The 18,857-nt window shown below is 40.1% G+C and overlaps 1 protein-coding gene across 1 annotated transcript in view; it reads left to right on the top strand.

Annotated features, from left to right (window-relative positions):
* Nucleotides 1-10,715: 10,715 nt before the first annotated feature.
* LOC145447114 (protein fem-1 homolog C-like) overlaps nucleotides 10,716-18,857 on the top strand; it is a 31,276-nt gene continuing 23,134 nt past the window's right edge. Inside the window, exons 1-2 of the mRNA XM_080325533.1 lie at nucleotides 10,716-15,773; nucleotides 16,698-16,884. Of these exons, the coding sequence (XP_080181659.1) occupies nucleotides 15,696-15,773; nucleotides 16,698-16,884 (265 nt within the window). The 5' untranslated portion in view covers nucleotides 10,716-15,695. The remainder of the gene's footprint in view (nucleotides 15,774-16,697; nucleotides 16,885-18,857) is intronic.

Here is an 18,857-nt window from a genome sequence, read left to right as displayed (position 1 = left end):
TTCCGAGTCACGAACAGGGTTGTAACCAAGTCACAAGGCTCCGAGTCACAAGTCAATCTCACTTTTATAGTTTTGACTCGAGTCAAGTCGAGTCGTTTTCACTTCACCACCGAGTCAAGTACGAGTCCAAGTCATCGAGCAGAGGTTCGAGTCGAGTCATGGTAATATGACTCGAGTCCGAGTCCAAGTCATTGTGTTGACTGCTCAGTTTCCAGTAAAAGTCTTGTTAAACCCACTTGTTATAACTCTGTTTGGTGATATCGAATACTTCGCATTTATAATATGATAATTTTCCTCAATTTAAGCAGTTTCTGGTCGCATTTTCAAGTATTAGTACCAATAGACAAAACCCCAAGTGAGTGGTTACTTTACTTCTCTTCGAAATTACAATGAAATGTCGGTCTTGGCCGTCTGATTCTCGAGTCATATGACTTGGTTCGAGTCATGCGCAATGACTCGAGTCCAAGTCGAGTCAATACACGGATTGACTCGATTCGAGTCGAGTCATTTTCCTATTTTGAGAAAATGACTCGAGTCAAGTCGAGTCATCAGAAAATCGTGACTCGAGTCGGACTCGAGTCGAGTCATGACTCGAGTCATTACAACCCAGGTCACGAATCAATCTTACTTTTGTGGTTTTGACTCGAGTCAAGTCGAGTCATTTTCAATTCACCGAGTCGAGTCCGAGTCCAAGTCACCGTTGAAAGCAGTGGTTCCCAACCTTTTTCGATGACGGGGCCAAATTTAGAATTTCAGAGTACGTCCGGGGCCGCACGAATACCAAGGCAATGAAAGGAACCCAAAATAGTCACTAAAATAGGAAAATTTGGCATCGTTCCGATCATTCGCTTGACACCATTGGCCATTCTGTTGCCGCGCTCCCGTTGTTCAGAACAATCAACCTTTGCTAGCTATTTCGGAGTTGTTTTATTGCCCTACCGAGATTTCAATTCGTATTTTTGGAATCAGTGCGACACTTGCTTTCGATAAACACCGACATATCAAATTATTCGGACGTTTGGGTCGCGAGCTATAGGTCTACCAATTATGCTGCTTTTGGCCGGCTAAGCAGTACGCATCTCGGCGTATTCAATCGTGCGAGTCACTTGTTGCACATCTATCCGTAGATTAGTTATCAATACCCAGGGCGATAACAGCACTTCGTCACCCTCCCCCCCAAAAAACGTTTCTCTTCCCCCCCCATAGGGTGATAAACAGAACTTCGAAGCCCCCAGACCCCCTCAGGCTAGATGGCTGTTTACCGCTATTTATCATCTAAATCGGGTGTCCGTTTTAGGCAGCCTCTCTGGATTATTCGCGCGAAGCGCGAAAAATTTCTATAATTCATGATTGAATCGGTCAATATAATCGGGAATTGCATATATATTGGTATCAATTTTTATCATCTCTCTGCTCACGTAATCAGATTGACCGGTTGAGTCGAGTGAGTTGTGTTTGAAAAGGTAGGACCACTCAATAATAATTAAACATCTCCGGGCGTATACCCGTTGGTAGGAACGAAACAGCACTTCGTCAGGCCCCCAAAAACACTTAGGTCTTGAGCTCCCATAGGGTGATAAACCGACACCGTGCCGTTGTTCGCTTCTGCCGCGAAATCAGGATCCCCGTATAGTGAGCCAGCGTGGAGCGCGAAAATTTTTCATAATTCAAAATAAAATAGGTCAATAAGATCGGGAATTGCATATATATTGCTATCAAATACTTGTCCTCTCTGCTCACGTAATCAGATTTACCGGTAGAGCTGAGTGAGGTGTCTTGGAAACTGTAGGGCCCGTAAATAATATTTAAACATATTCGGACGGGCAGACCCGTTGGTACGACTTCGTTACATTATGTTATTTGTTATTTCGTAACCTCCAGTCTGCTATATCAAGAAATATACAATCGCCCAAACATACTAAACTAAAAGATGCACACAATTTCAAATTGGTATTTCTTCTCTGGCATATAATTCTTCCCTGCGAGATGGTAGCCTATTTGTCTCGTGACGTTCAGATTGCCAAGACAGGAACATTCGGTGCCAGTCATTTAGGCGCCTATGGATACCTATATGTATTTTGTATATACATAACGAAGTTTCCGGTCACCGTAAGGGCAGTCCTTTTCGGCCAAGGTGTTCTCGGTGTCGATCGTTCTGGCACACTTCTTGAAGTCGCATGTTATATGGACCAAAAGTTTATATGTCTTCGTGCGTCGTGGCGCGGTAATGGCCAACGCCGATATGCCCCCTTCTATAAATCTTGCGCATTTTATCTTGGTGGAAGAGTATCCAATATTGAAGGTACTTGGAAACTTGAAATCGCGCGCAGCGTTAAAATTCTTTGAAAAAGTTGCATAAAATTTCATAAAATACTCTATAATTCATGCTAATTCACTAAATAATTTTGGGCCTCCTTCGAGCTCGTTTCCCCCAATTGGGGGACTTGGGGTGTGGCAGTTACGGTCCGTCAATACCTATATCTATACCTATATCTATAGGTACTGCTCGTTCAACTGGAAAGTTAGGGCACATTGCATTGAAACAGCAGTGACGTAATCTTAGCAGTCTACTCACAACTTTCCTGCAATCCTAATTGAAAACTCCAGACTCCAAGCCAAGCAAGAGTATTTTATAAATATAATTTTTTTATCATAAATCGATTTCTCAATATTTTTGTGGGGGCCGCAGAAAGGCTAGCTGGGGGCCGCGGTTGGGAATCACTGGTTTAAAGGGTCAAGTCCGAGTCATAGTGTTATGACTAGGGCCATTTAAAGTCATTAAAGTCATATTTTTTTATATGCATCAGCAAGTCGTGCAATCAATTTTAACGTAATAACCGCATCCCTATGGGGTATATTAAGAAAGTTATAAAGTCATATAAAGTCATATTTTCCTGGTTAGGTCATATTTGAGTTATAAAGTCATATTGATGTATACTTTAAATCAGTGGTTCTCAACCTTTTTGAGCTCGCGGACCGGTAAAATTTCAGAAAATAGTCGGCGGACCGGTGGATCTTCAAAAATTGAATAAACCCGAATTGCAATTGCGATAAAAGCATGCAACCATTTTTTGCAATGCTATGAGAGTGACATTTTGAGGGTTTAATTTGCGTTCATGGCGGCATTCATGAAATTCTGTGGTAGTGTGTCGAAGGCCGAAGGCCTTAGATTAACCGACTACACCAGGGGATCCCAACCCTTTTATGGTCGCAACCTCAAGACACCACCGTTTTGAAAATGTCCCGCGACCTCACCTCTCAATTTGGCGTGCTGACTACAAAAAATGGTGACCACTCCCCCGCCCAAACCTACTCGTATGGTCTATACGGAAAGCTGACGACCATGTGCGTATCAATCTCGTTCTCCGTCCCAGACTATATACCAATACATCGTTGTTTTGGAACGATTTCTATCTATATCGAGTCAAGAAGTCGAATACTGCTACGTGAAATTGTGCGTCGCGCGAAATGCAGACAACGATCTATAAGTTGCTCGGCCGCGCTCAAGGTGTTTGTTTGTTCTGTTAACGCTGGTTCTCAAACTTTTACGAAAACTTCACGAAACGGTCGCTTCGCAATCTTTTGTATGACTCACGGCGCCTTACTAAATTAACGCAAACACCCATAAACGGTGGTCTTGGTCGTCAAAGGGCGATCAATTTAATTTCTGGGAAAGAATTCTTCAGACCCTTCTTATTGCATCCGGTAATTTCAACACCACCCTTTCGCGAAGTCTTTTAGGGAGTATACATTTTGTCAATATTAGAGTAATTAATTTGTTGAAGCATGTTGTCGTTTTGTAAACCCAGGTAATGATTGTGGCTAATCGAATAATATTGGAGTCGCTAACACGTAACAGACTGAAATGAATAAAAAAAATCATTTTGCAATTCGCATTTTAACACTGGGAGAATTATTTTCCTCCGCGGATCGCATTTGTACCGCGCGCGGCTTAGATTAGGACTATTCCGTGACGAGTATTTCAGTGCCTGAACAGATCAATACCGACGGTTCCGGCCAACATGCCGCCAGTGATATTTTCCAGCGCACTTCTCGTGACGTGAAGTCGTTTGTTGGCAAAACCGCTCTGTCGTATAGTGTGTCGTGGCGCGTAACGTTCAGCGCCGAAATGCCGATAATGCAGTAACTCTTTACGCGTTCCTAGATTAAAGTATTTTAACGGCCTTAAGCGATGCTCGCATAATTGCGAATGCATGAAGATTCTTTTGATTTCAATTCTGTAAATCTATGCGTATTTTGTTCCTGGGTGGGAATACGCACAATAATATTGAAAAATGCGTAGTGAAACTAAAGCGCGCAAGGTGAAACTCAAATTTAAAATCGAATAATTTAGCACTAAAATATTCTACTTTATCTTGATTAATGATATTATGTCGGCTACCATCGAGTTTGATTTAACAATTATTTGCCCAAATTTTTTTATATTCCAAAATTTAGTTTTTTTTCCGGATGGTTTGAATTTTTCGGAACATTTCTCGCAGACCCCAAACGAACCTCGGGACCCAGTTTGAGAACCACTATGTTAACACATAGCACTATCGGTCACTCGTAGTTTTACTGGAAGGAAGATTACCATCCCATTGATTTCTAGCCTCACGACATTTGAATTTTAATAGAGTTTGCCAGATGCCAACGTTAAGTTAGAGTGACTGGCGTTTTAGTATGACCCTTTGACTGACCGATACCTTGTTTGCCAAGTTCGCATTTTTCAGAGGTAGTTTTTTCTATGTTGCAAAATGAACTAGAATATTCAGAAATGAACTGCCGATAGCACAAGGTTTAATGACATTCTTGCAATGGTCATTGGTATTCAATTTCTGTCCCCGCGACTACGTAGAATAGGTAAACGGACCCGTTGGGGTCGTGACCCCTAGGTGGGGAGCCCCGGGAATACCCCAGCTTGAATATTTTTCTTCGATTCGATAATGTCGAGAGAAGAAGCGTTTCGGAGTCGGGACAAACGCCTTTGCTCATTTCCCACTACAACCAAACGTACTATACGAAATGCGTAGTACGAATAAAATGGGGATGTTTTCATTCAGTTTTAAATGTGATGTGTTGCTCCTTTCATCCATTGATAAGCCTTCTGCTTATTTTATTTTGCAATTAAGTATAAAATTACAAAATGTCTGGCGGACCGGCAGAATAGTCGTCGCGGACCGGCACCGGTCCGCGGACCGGCGGTTGAGAACCACTGTTTTAAATCATAAGTGCCAATTTAAGCGGTGAAGCGATTAAGCACTAAGTAAGTAAGGCAAACTGTAAGGTTATCCTACATAACATTACAGCCACAGACCTATGAGGTCACACATTGCATTATGTGGTCAGATATTGCATCACGTTGCTACAAAATTCATTTTACTTCTGTGCACCGAAGTGGGACGTCATTTGAAGTTCAGTCAGTGGGCAGGCAAGCTAAAAAGCTCAGTCTTGGTCTGCTTATGTAGAAATACATTACAACTAGTAGCAAACTGAAGAATATAACAAGTTCCATTCAAGTTTATTCATAAGAGACTTAGACACAGAGAGAATATCTGGTTCAGCATGCCAAAAGTGAGAGAATCTAATGCAACGAAAGTCAAAGCTATTGTAAATGAATTGAAGGACTTCAAAATCTCCCCTACAGAGAAAATGTCCTGTCAGGTATGCAGTTGCATTGTGAAGCATGAGAAACGATTTTTTGTTGAACAGCATCTTGCAACACTCAAGCATAAGAAATGGATTGAAGCAAGAACGACCCGCTCCTCAGCTCTGCAACAAGCATTCTCTGCAACTGTTATGTTGTGTATGTTTTACTCGTCAGTTCCATGAGTTGGTTACATGTAAAAATACACGATTTTAACATAAAGTCATAAAAAATCATATTTTCCAAAAAATAAAGTCATATAATTGATTTTTTAAGGTCATATAAAATGGCCCTAGTTATGACTCGAGTCCGCGTCCAAGTCACAGTATTGAAGTCATGTTCAACTTATGTTTTCAATCCTGCTTGGGTGATATCGAATTCCTTGCTTGCCAAACATGCTTATTTTGTCCCTATCTGAGTCTTGGCACATGTTTATTTGGACAGTTAACGGACAGTTCCTGGCCTCATTTACCGATGCTACAGATAGACGAGACATGCCGCCAATAAGATAACTTTACTAATCTTAGAACTTTAAATCAAATATATGCGTTGTCAGTCTGATACATCACAAATACAAGCATTATGTTTTTATTACAAGCACATCGATGACAGCTCACAAATAGCCTATAGAAAACCAACGAATTCACGTCTAGATACCAGCTGATTGAGAATCAACAGATGTTTATGCAGACTGTAGAGGTACAGTTTTTCTTTCACATTATCAGGTGGTTGACTAAAAAAAGGCTGACTAAAGAAAAGGTCTACTTTTCTGCTCAGCTCCCGAAATAGCCGCCGGAGCGTTACTTCAGTGCTGATTTACTGTATCTTAGTCGAATTTGCCCTACATTTACCGAAAATTCTCAAAAAAGGACAAAATCATAAAAAAGGAGGCTACCATTTAAAATTGTTAGATTGCCTGAAAGTACCTAAATTTGGCTCAATTCCAACCAGTAGAAAGCAATGTTATGAGATAAAATTTTGGAATGATTACAAATAGAGACTTTCGAATTTTACCAGCTACGTCATGATATTGTTAGATTGTGTAAAAATATGATTCATAGCAAATTTGGCTAAATTCCAACAAGAAGAAGCGAAGTTATTAGAATGGAATATTACGTAACCAGGCACTCAGAATATGCACTGGGGCTATGAGAAGCACGCCGATATGCGTCCTAGAGGCCGAATGCAATGACATGCATTTGAAAAATAGACATGCGGTGAAATGCTTAAAGTATATCGCTACCATCTAAAAACACAACAGGACAATCTGGCCAATGATATACTCGAAAGCTCTTGGGAAGAAACATACAGTCTGCTAAATAGACGGCTCGTCACCTATAATGTCCTACCTAGGGCTGCTGATATCGACCACCTACGGATTTGTGGAAGCGAAATCTCGACGACTCCTCCATGGACAATTTTAACAGCAAATCTGAACCTTTCTTTGTGCCACTCCATACGCAACATATATCCCCCCGATGTCAGAAAATCAGTATCATTAGATCATATATTCTCTACATATCACGGCTACACTAAGATTTTCACAGATGGATCCAAGACTGCGACAGGGTGTGGATACGCATATCATATTCCAAATATTACTACGTCTGCAAATTCATTGCCGCCCTATTTTTCAGTATTCGCAGCCGAACTAATCGCTATTTCATATTCCCTATCTTGGGTGCTGAATAATACCCATAGTAGAGTGGCAATACCCAGTGGTTGCTTGAGCGCATTAACATGTAGGCCTATAGCAAATTTCAATTTCGCAGCTCCCCTCCTTATACCGAGATAGTCGAGAAGATACACCAATTGAAACAACGCGAGATCACAGTATCACTTGTGTGGATTCCAGCACACTGTGGTATTTAGCACAATGAAATCGCCGACCAATTTGCAAGAAGCGCTACAGCATCAGAAACACCGCCCCGTCAACAATTGGACTTCGTCTCTGTGGGAATGCGTACTCGCTCTTTGGGAATTCGTGCAGAAACAACTGGGATCAACTGTAGGGCCTACATGGGACAAGCGACACCGGAAGTCAGTACAAGCTCATCAAAGACACGATTTACGAGAGGTTACCAAGTTTAGCATCGAGAAAAGAGCAAATCATTCTGTTTCGGTTGAGATCAGGCCACTGTCGGCTCAACTACTACCTGCATAAGATTGGATGCAATGATTCTCCTCTATGTGAACAATGTTCGTTGCCCGAAACCGTCGATCATTATCTAATGAACTGTTTGAAGTATGTACGTCAACGTGCAAATCTGAAACGCTATTAATAATGACAGTCTTTTTAATTCAGTAGACCTATTAACTAGTGAATGTATGTTGGACCATGTCATTCAATATGTCAAGGAAACAAGGCGCGGTATTTAAATGTTTATATCTCTGAATTCGTAGTGGTTATATGTTTCCTAATTTGTTGTGTGCCTATACAGATCACTCAAATATGCTTGTGTATGCCTCTGTCGACGATTTATTTTTCCATCATTCTAATATTTCTTGCATCATAAGTTTGTGCATTTCTCATATGCATGCTATGGTGTGACGCAAAAGGCTTTAATGTGGAAAGCGTCACTATCTTTTCATCGTTTTTTTAACCAGGATGCAATATTTTGGATATGAAGAACTAGTCGGCTTACTACTAGTATGTATAATTATATTTTATCAATGAATTTCCCACTAAAAATACTCCATTTATTTTAAACAGCTTCTTTGAGGTACAGAACTTCAATATACAATTGAATAGTATATTCATATTGAAATGAACCCGGATATTTTCGGCTGACACTCGTCAGGGGTAATCGTCAGCAACTAGTTGAGAATTCGAAAGAACAGCGTATATCAACAATCAACAATCTAAAAATAGTACATTGAACGCTCTCGTATTCGACATTTCGTGCTGGTGACGTCATATTTTGTGTTACGATTGTTGATAGACGCTGTTCTTTCGAATTCTCTATGCTGACGATTACCCCTGACGAGTGTCAGCCGAAAATATTCGGGTTCATTTCAATATGAATATACTATTCAATTGTCCATTTATTTTGAAATCCAAAATTTTCTCCTCTCATATCATTGATTCTACTTTTTAAAATTCAGCCAGGTTTAGTGTTCTTTTTATGCAACATAACAATTTTATCAAGTAGCCAACTAGTAGAATAAAAAAAGTTATTTTTGAACAGCCCTATTGTACAAACATCACACAACATTAGCCGTTCATTAGTACTCACGTGCACAATGCGCATACCTAACAAAACATCAAATGGACGGGGGGGGGGGGTATTGTGCAGAGGTGGTCAAAGTAGTCAAGAAAGCTAATCAAGTAGAAGTAGAAGTAGCCACGAAAAAAATCTACTCAAGTACAAGTAGAAGTACTTCTTACAGGAGCAACCTAAAACTACTTGAAGTAGAAGTAGAATTGACTAACTTTAAAAGTACTCAAGTAAGTAAGTAGTTGTGAAAACGATCCTAATTCGTTCACATGGATTGTAAAAAGGTGCAAATTGAGCTATGCGAAAGGTGACAAGCTTGATTCATATTGATGCATACCAGCAGGCAATGTTCCCTGTAATTTTTGATGAGTCTGCGCACACTCACCAACTCACTGCGCAGACCCTAGGAAAACAGTGCGTAACGACTAAAATAAGGTCATCACTTCGGATTTTTTATGCGCAACTTAGATTTTCTGTGCGCAGAGACCGTGAAAGCACTGCGCATTTGCGCACGTGCGCAGCTTAGGGAACATTGCCAGCAGGTATCCAATTTTCGATATCATAAGGATAAGCATTCGTCTACATCATGGGATGAAAATGATAGTATTGATATGGAAATGCGATACTAATCCTCAGTTTACTCAAACAGCACGTGTTAGAAAATATCGTGGTATTGCTCACTCTCCCATACTATAAGGCCTGTATAGTTTCGTCGAAGAGCAATACGGAGATGGTGTGTTGGATACGGTGTAAACACATTGTGCGATAAATAATCGTTCATAAAAAAATATGGTGGACGGTAAAAATGCTATATTGTGTCGCCAGAAGGAACATCTCTACACGCTGGGAATCTTCCATCAGTGTTGTTTTGTCATTGGGCTGTTTTACTAGAGATAACTAACCTCCGTAGGTTAGTTATCTATAGTTTTACAGCTGATTTTGTGTGTGCTGTACCGTAACCGTGTGCTGATAGGGATGGTGTGACCATAGTGTCCTATATGGTGTCGACACAAGCAAACCTCACGCCTCAGTGAAATTGTATCACGTCACACTTTCCATTTGGCTACAGGCAATTTGACGGTCATTTTTGACCGGCTTGCCGAGGATTAAATTTGGTAAAACAGGTATCAATCGAAAGCTGACTCTGCACTGATTACGAAAATATAAATTTTATTCCGCTCGTGGCCCTGGAACTCCCACAATCAGCCTCGAATTTTTCATCGTTATGGAGATTGGCATTGAGACGCAACAATGCTGTCTGGTGAAACGAGAGAGTAGTTCAAGAGAAAAAGGGTCAATCCAAATATTAACTCGAGGCGAGTCGAGTCATTCTTCCATTTCAAGAAAATGACTCGAGTCAAGTCGAGTCATAAAAATATCGTGACTCGAGTCGCGGTCCGGTAATCCTGAAGGCTGACTACTGACTAGTATCCATTTAGAAGAAATTGCGGTATTTCGACTTTAATGCGGACATGGTCCAGATGCGCGAGATGCTGTTCTACAATTGGGGTCCGGCATACTTAATAGAGCAATGCGAGTAAGGCTGTGCTCGAATCGTTGTTCCCAGACCTAGTGATAACTGAACTGAAAATGCTTCAACGCACATGGTTCTTTCAACATCTTCCTATCTGTTTGATAAAACAAACTGTGTCTTGTGTATCGCACTGCACAGTGTACATTTTGTTTCCTAAGTCGTTGCAAATTGCAGGTATTGAGCCATAAATTCAGAAATCTCCTACTAAATGACGTCATTATACGGATCGTTGATTGTCTTAGTCGCAATTTACAGCTGAGTTTTCTGGAAATAGATGTTTCCATAATAGAGCCGTCAATGGTTCTGGTTATTCTTGGGTTATTTACTAGGTGGGCTTAAGGCTACGCCTTTATTAACATAACTTGAAAAGTTATTGTGGCTATAGTTCAAGCTTTCTTGGGGTTACTGCAAGATATGGTTATCGTTATTTCGCCAATGTGTATACTTGGACCAATATGGAATCGGTGTCTCGTGCACACCAAAGATTCTACTGATTACACACAGGTGTGACGCTGAGAACCGTCTTGGCACACCAAAGATATTACGCTAAACGTACCGGGATTCCAATCCGGTACTTGGATTAGTTGGATATTATCCAAATCCAAACTAACACCATTGTTGTTGACTAAGCCAGCGACCAGCGCTTGCTGCGTTAATTGTTTGTTACGAATAGTACGCTAACAGTCTACTGCGTTTAACCAAGGTATGACGTCAGAAAACCAGCTGTTACCATCTTTTGACTTTTCGGCGATCTAGAGACAAACGATGGGATGTAAATCCAAATTAACACAGTTCAAGTATATCGAATCAGAATTGAATTATAAAAGATCATCAAAGTTCAGTTGATGAAGGGATTGACAGATCTAGCTGTAAGACCAATAAATATTGAGTTGCAGATGACCATGCAGATGAGATTGACAATTTTTTGTTTGGTGCCTGAATTCACAATTTCAACTGTAATATATAGCACCGTTATAAGAAGGGAATCATGTTTTAGCGCCGTATGGCTTCATCGTTGGCTGCGTAGGCTATTTCCAAATCGGTGGACATTTTTCATCAGAAAGGTTTCCGATGGATTCGCAAAATCGGTTAATTCCTCACAACGCTCTGTTTTATCACTATATACCACACACAAGCTGTTGTCTACAATAGCGATCCTCCAATCCTAACAAGAACCGAATCCTCGGCGATGTGGACAAATGCAATGCGCGATGGTAGATGACCTGGCGCTGTATGAATGTACGCAATGTTAGAGCATCGCAATAGAGTTGATAAAACCGGCCGTCCCTGTGTATGGCGGGAATATCAACAACGCGGTACCAATACCCGTAATCAGTAATCCAATAAATAGCTTGTGCTTATGCCTGAAGACTTCAGGATGAAGTCTGGTGTTTCATTATTTGAAAATATTTGCTTTGGCTACTACAGTATGTCAAATAGTCATGTTATTGAGTGGTGTTATTTCGTCTATACATCCAGCGTATGATTCTAATATAATGTTTTGACGTAATTGAAGGCAATACTAGGCAACCAACATCACATCTAAACCCGCGGATTGCCAGATCGCGAGCAATTAACAAAACCGCAGACGTCTGCAAGCAGTCGTCAAGCTGTCTAATCTATCGAGTAAAGACTCGAAACCGAGCAATGCTCGAAATCCTAACCGAATACCAAACGCTATCTCGAATCGAGCTGGACTCAGCCTTTGCTCCGTCGAGCACGACTTGAGTTTGAGATAGAGACGTGTCTCTGAATACGGGCCCAAGTCATCGAGCAGAGGGTCGAGTCCGAGCTATGGAATTATGACTTGAGTCCGAGTCCAAGTCATTGTGTTGACTGCTCAGTTTCCAGTTAAAGTCTTTTTAAACTCACTTTTTATACCTCTGTTTGGTGATATTGAATGGGTCGCATTTATAATATACCAATTTTCCTCACTTTTAGCAGTTTCTGGTCGCATTTTCAAGTAAGCCTACCCCGTAGCAACAGACGAACTCCCAATAGTTGGGTTACTTTACTACTCTTCAAAATTGCATTGAAAGGTCGTTCTTTGCCGTCTGAGTCTCAAGTCATATCACTGCTTCGAGTCATGCGCAATGACTCGAGTCCAAGTCGAGTCGAGAACGTCGAGTCAGTTCCGCATTTTGAGAAAATGACTCGAGTCAAGTCGAGTTATCAGAAAATCGTGACTGGAGTCGGACTCGAGTCATTACAACCCTGGTTAGTAGGTATATGTGACAGTAGCCTACAGAGACTTTTAAAGAAACTTCGTTAAATTCCGACAGTGCAATTGAGCGAATTTTGACAGTGTCGCATTTCTTTCAACTGATACCGAACAATCACAATCAAATTAGTAGACGTCGCGAGCTTCATCATGCAGAAACTTAAATAGAACCACGTATATATCTAATATAAAAATACATAATTAAATCAAGTTAACAATTTTACATTTCCATTGTATGCGTTTGTCGTAATTAAGTCTAGTGTGAATTTTGGTTTTTGGAAGGTTACCTTAGTGTTTTGAAGTTTTGCAGGTCCGCGAGGTCATAAAGGTTCAGAACCACTGATGTAGATGAACATACGCTATTTGATAAAGCTTAGGATAGTAGATTTGTATCGATAACATTATAGCCCGGTGTAGGACCACCACAAGATTTTTTTACAAACATGGGAGGGATTCGACACAACTCGGTGTTATAATCTGGAGAAAGGCTGAGCAGCATGTCGAATATAAGGTATCCACAATGAGCCCCTAACGAGAAATACACGAAATTGGCACAAAAGATGGGCAAGCAATGGCTATACTTCTCAGATACGTGCACTATATTGAAACCATGAAACGTCTTTTATGTGACCACCAACCGTTAGTGTTCCCCATAACTGAGAAGATCAACCGATACACTTGCTAGTTATATCTTATGCTCTTGACCCATGTCAACTTTCCGGTCTCATTTTCAAGACCACAAACCAAGTTGTTTATTGATTAGCGAAATTCGTCTTAAAAACAAGACAAAAAAAAACGGAGAAACCAAAAACTGTCTCAATAAGCACAATATGTCTTATAAGATGCTTTTTATTGGTCTGATTTTTAGGACCGAATGATCTCAACAATTTTATATAGTCTTTAAAAGTTGAATCAGTCTCAATTATAAGACCTAACTTCGTCAGCATGACTGAAATTGCTGAAAATGAGACCAAATGAACCTCGTGTCTCAAATTTGAGACCAAATTTGTCTAAATTTTTTTGTCGTATATATGTTTAATGTTGGCTGTGGGTGTTACGAATATATCGTAGCCTATAGTTGTACGCTTATGAGTATGGCTGATCACAATAATTTTAGTATTAATTCTAATGATACGAGTCGAGCAGTGAGATTTTATGTGATTTCTTTGAGTACTGAATCTAAGTGCTCCTTGACACTGAGAGTTAATTAGTCAACGAAAATTATAGTTTAAATAGTATAATACGCTGTGGAAGCCTTCAAACCTCACGGCATACGAAAATGACATATAGGCCTATATATCGTGATCAACCCACAGCATTGTCACAAAGTGCAAAGAATTATGGATGTGGTTGAAAAACTACCAGATTATCTTTATTGTGATGTGGAATTGGCATTATGATTGTTTGTGGTCAGTTAAAAGGTAGCCTACATATTTAATTACCGGTGTGATATCAAACGTAAGAACTAGTGAATAATCCGTCCAAACAGACCATTAGCGACAAATACCAGTGTCAGGGATGCACATTGACCTTAGCTCATGGGGAAAACTGTTGAATGGTGGTCATGGTCACTTTGTGACATGGTGTAAGTGTCTCCAGTCAGAGAGGGTTTGATTTTTGGTGTATACATGCGTATTGCGTATGCGTCTACCCGGGCGATATGGGAAATGGGTATATATATCGAAAAAGAAATCATATCATCTGGGGATGTGTTTATGGCCAAAGACTCACTGATAGCCTGTGATATATGGTTTCACATTTCGGAGCACACACACACATCTCTGGGACTATATTAAGACTGAATACCGTAATTTTCCATGTATAATGCGCAAAATTTTCATGATTTTTTGCCCTAAAATAGGGGGGTGCCGGGTGCGTATTATACATGGGTACAACAAGCCTTGGAAAAAATCTCCCTTGATAAAAAACTTGAAATCACACCTATCTTCATGTTTGTTTCCAATCGCGCATCACTTTCAGCCATCGCGCGTAGTAATTAGTGGGAAGCGTGTTGCCAATTAACGAGAGTCGTGTGCAAAAGCACACGATCTCCTGCTGAGTTGGTTTGCCTTTGTACTCGAGCGAAATTAGGTCACTTACACTCGCGCGCGGCAATTCTTGCCAATTCATCGGGTCAACGACAGGCCTGAACAATCGCATATGCAATTTATACATATACAAGAGGCCATGTGCGCAAGATATAATCGCTTGTGTAATCAGTCGCATCTCCAACAGACCTGTTGCGCATGACATAACCGTTAGCCTAGGCGCAATCGCATCTGTAATAGGCATCGTGCGCAAGATGTTCGTTGGCCTAAACTAACTCGCCGCCGGCCTCGCAGGCATTGGCTGCTATCTACTATCGTTTAGACTTTAGAGACAATACCGTTAATTGTATAATGATTAGCAATCACATCTGTTAAAGGTCTCCTCGTGCTCAAGATGTCGTGTCGCTAGCCTGAACTATCGCGCCGCCCGCCTCGCAGGCTTTGGCTGCTATCTACTATCGTTTAAAGACAATGCCGCTAATTGTATAATGATTAGCGATCGTTGCGTAATGATTGTTCAAGAGTGACATTGCAAAACAGAATGACATCGTATACGAAATCGGAACTATTCCTGTACTGAAATGCAGGGTGCGTACTATACATGGGTACAGGCTTTTTCCCAGAATTTACATGCTATTTTAGGGGTGCGTATTATACATGGGGGCGTACTATACTTGGAAAATTACGGTAATTGATTTGACATTGGTTGATGCGTATTTCGTATACTTTTTTCTGGACTATATTTCCATCATGTACTATGCTGCTAGAAGCCAAGCGACTTGTTGAGCATTTTAACCATAGCGTATAATTTCCTGGTCTCTATCTTCAATTGTGTGGGCTCACTATTAGGCATAGGTCTACTTGAGATAACTCATAAGTTGTAAATACTGTTGCCATTTGCTTAGTCTCATTCTATTTGTAACTTTTTTGATGCGGCACTCGTAGTCATTCTGAATATCGTGGTGTATAATTTCCCTGCGTTATTTGCCTAAAAATAGAAATATAAGCCTTTTGAATAAGCGTCAGAATGTCTGCTTTATCGGAATCGGAATTCAGATTACTCGTCTTCAATGCTGCTAAAGATGGTAAACTAAGGAAACTCAAGGTAGGTCGTGTATGATGTATCATCATCAACTAGCCTATCTTGTGTTATTCTGGGTAAGGTCAGGACGACAGGTCCAGCCATATCATGCTTCGTGTGATAAGTCGTTTTTCATATTTTTGCTGGTTTAAATGATAAAAATGAAACAATGACTGTGAAGGTCAGGTCAGGTGTGTCAAAACAAAATTATCCATTTTAAAAGCAATTCCAGGATGTGAAGTTCTTGCCTGTATGTCAATTATAATGTTCACACTTCACATGCACATTGACATTGTCAGCGCTCAGAAATATTTGAATGTCCTTTTTAGGTAATTTTTGCACAACTTACATTGATCGATAGTAATTATTATTATAGTCAAGTGCTTTTCAACCTCCGAGACTTGATACTTTTTTATGAAATGTTCCAACAAGTAGACAACCATTTCATGAATGACTCGGTTGCTGACGAATCTCTCTTGCGATTCCAGACCAGTTAAACACAACTCCTTGCTCCAAAGCTGCCCGCATTGGGCCATCAACTGTCTCATCAAGACGACAACTTCTCTTCCTCGTTTTGTTATCAACAAGCGTACTAAAACCTTTTTCCGTTAATCCAGCTGTGACATTTTGTACTAGAACTTCTAGGGTTTACATCGCTAGTTCTGGATACCCGCTTTCGAACCGGACAATAGTACGCAATTAATAGTTTGTTCCAGCTGGTCAGAGACAAAACTAAAGTAAAACGTACAATTAGTGGCGTGTTGTTCAACACGTTTTTACAAATGTGTCGCAAGGACAGAAGTTAGGGAGCCTTATATGATACATGATCTTGTTGCAGTACATTGCGTAGAATTTCTTCAGCTCTAGCTCCAGTTCTGTTTGTTTTTGTGTAACTTTATTTACATTCTGCTGCATGATCCCGTTATTTAATCACCAATCTGTATTTAGGCTCTTCTCTCTTCCAAATCGCCCGTGGATATCAAAGAATCAGTGTCTTCGAAAACAAATGGCTCCACGCCGTTGATAGCGGCTTCACGGAATGGAAAAACCGACATGGTCGGCTATCTCATCACAAAATGTAAGGCAGACATGGAGCAATGCGGATCCGTCACATTTGACGGCGAAACAATAGAAGGTATGCTGCATTGTTTCCCACCAGTCATCACAGGATGTATATGAGGAAATTCATATGATATGAGGCAGTGGAGTGTGCCTGCTGAGATGACTAAACTAATTTATAGATCAGATAATGCACTGCTGAAGGTTACTTGTATTATATTGTCAACGTTCAGAATTACTTTATCTTATTAGTAGGGCTGGCCGGTGCCTGATTGGTTTGATTCCAAGTCGAGTGTTCGAGAACCGTTCACTATGCCGTCATAACAGTAAGACAGACTTCAACCGTTCAAATATGTGCTTTCAAATGTGCATACAACGCTAAACCTAATGAAAAATTAATTTCCAATTTGTAAATACAGCTATGACATAGCTCTCCGAGACTATACATCGGGTATGTCACCACTCCTCAGAAATTATGTTTCAATGAATGTGTCTGTGCGTGTGTCTATGCTCTTACTGCTACATGTTGTGAATGTGGAAAATCAGAAATTCAAGGCTCCCATGGTGGGAAGAAAGCATCAAAATAATAATTCTCGTTGGTGTACTGTTATCGCTTGAATGTGTAATATTTCGTTATTCAAAACCATTCACACTCACTGCTAGATTTAATTCATGGAAATCGAGACTCGATGCAGATTCAAGTATCTGGTAACTTTTTGGCCAAAGCACTTGGCAGTACCATTAGTATCACTTCTTCATGTATGTATTTCATTGCCAGCTTCTGAAATATATATTACACCATCTTGCCTGCATGGGTGGAGCAATATGCCAGATTGCCAAATGCCAACTAAATCTTTTCCTGTGATGATACAATGCAAACTTAGGCCTAAGCAGGCAAAACGGTAATTAATTTTAAATCGGACCAATCTTCCACACTGACCTCTTGACTATGGTCTATTGAATAATACTATCTGCCATCCTTGCCTAATGCTTATTGATGAGATATATCTATAGAGATTTTAGCCTATTTATATACCAATTCAGGTAAATGCCAAGCCTAGTATATGGACTGAAAGTGTGTGGTACAAGTTGGTTTTAAGAGCATACTTAATACTGACAACTGACCCTTATTCCACTACTGGTATCTGTTCCCTTTACATGGGAATGGAAAAGATAAATCACTGGACTGTGTGTAGACTGTAGATAGCGCCTAAGGCTATTGAACACTTGAATAGTTACAGGAACAAAACAGCTGGTGGTTATTCAACACTTGAATGACTTGCTTCAATGCGTAGACTATCTTATATGGTGTGTACATAAAAAACAAATGGTGAATATAAGATATTCCAGTCTTTATAGAAGAAAATATGGGTACAGTATATATATATCATTTCAACATAGCCACGTTGATGTATAAAGCCAAAGTATTAAGTGGTTCTGAAATATAGAATAAGGTGTTAGATTAATAGGGATAGGACTAATCTGTTCCTTATTTCATTCGCATTTGCGTCACTTCTACATCATAACACCACTTTAAGAGTGATGTTCTTCTGACTAACGCATGTGACAAGTTGACGACCTTCCAAGCTTTGAATACACGCATTAGCTTATGTACACTCCATCATTAATCCAATAAATTTCCCTGGAGACGTGGTGTCACTCTAATATGCAAAGAGGTAAATTGATGGCATGAAGGACCAGAGCTGCAAGTTATCTACTAGGTGGTACTTGGAATCGAAAATTTAGCAAACTTAACAATAATTTGAAACTGTAGTAGAATTGAAGTGACATTCCTACAAAGTAATAGGGCCTACTCATTTGTTGTGGTATGATCGGGGAATTATGACCAGAAATTTTGTACCTGTTTATGTCGTATATAATAGGTGTGAAATCGTAGAAGGTGCTTGAGATGAATATGCGTCTCAACAACGACTTAATGCAGTTTCAAGAAACCTAAAATTATTGACCATTCATATTTGCTTTTTCCTCAAGACCATTCACTGACTCGATGTCCATTATTGAAGTCGTAATATTGCTGCTGAATGATAA

Source organism: Botryllus schlosseri, chromosome 9 (assembly GCF_051294905.1).
Source record: "Botryllus schlosseri isolate E-star chromosome 9, Bs_hap1, whole genome shotgun sequence".
Classification (NCBI taxonomy): Eukaryota; Metazoa; Chordata; class Ascidiacea; order Stolidobranchia; family Styelidae; genus Botryllus; species Botryllus schlosseri.
This window is presented reverse-complemented; position numbering and strand designations above follow the sequence as displayed.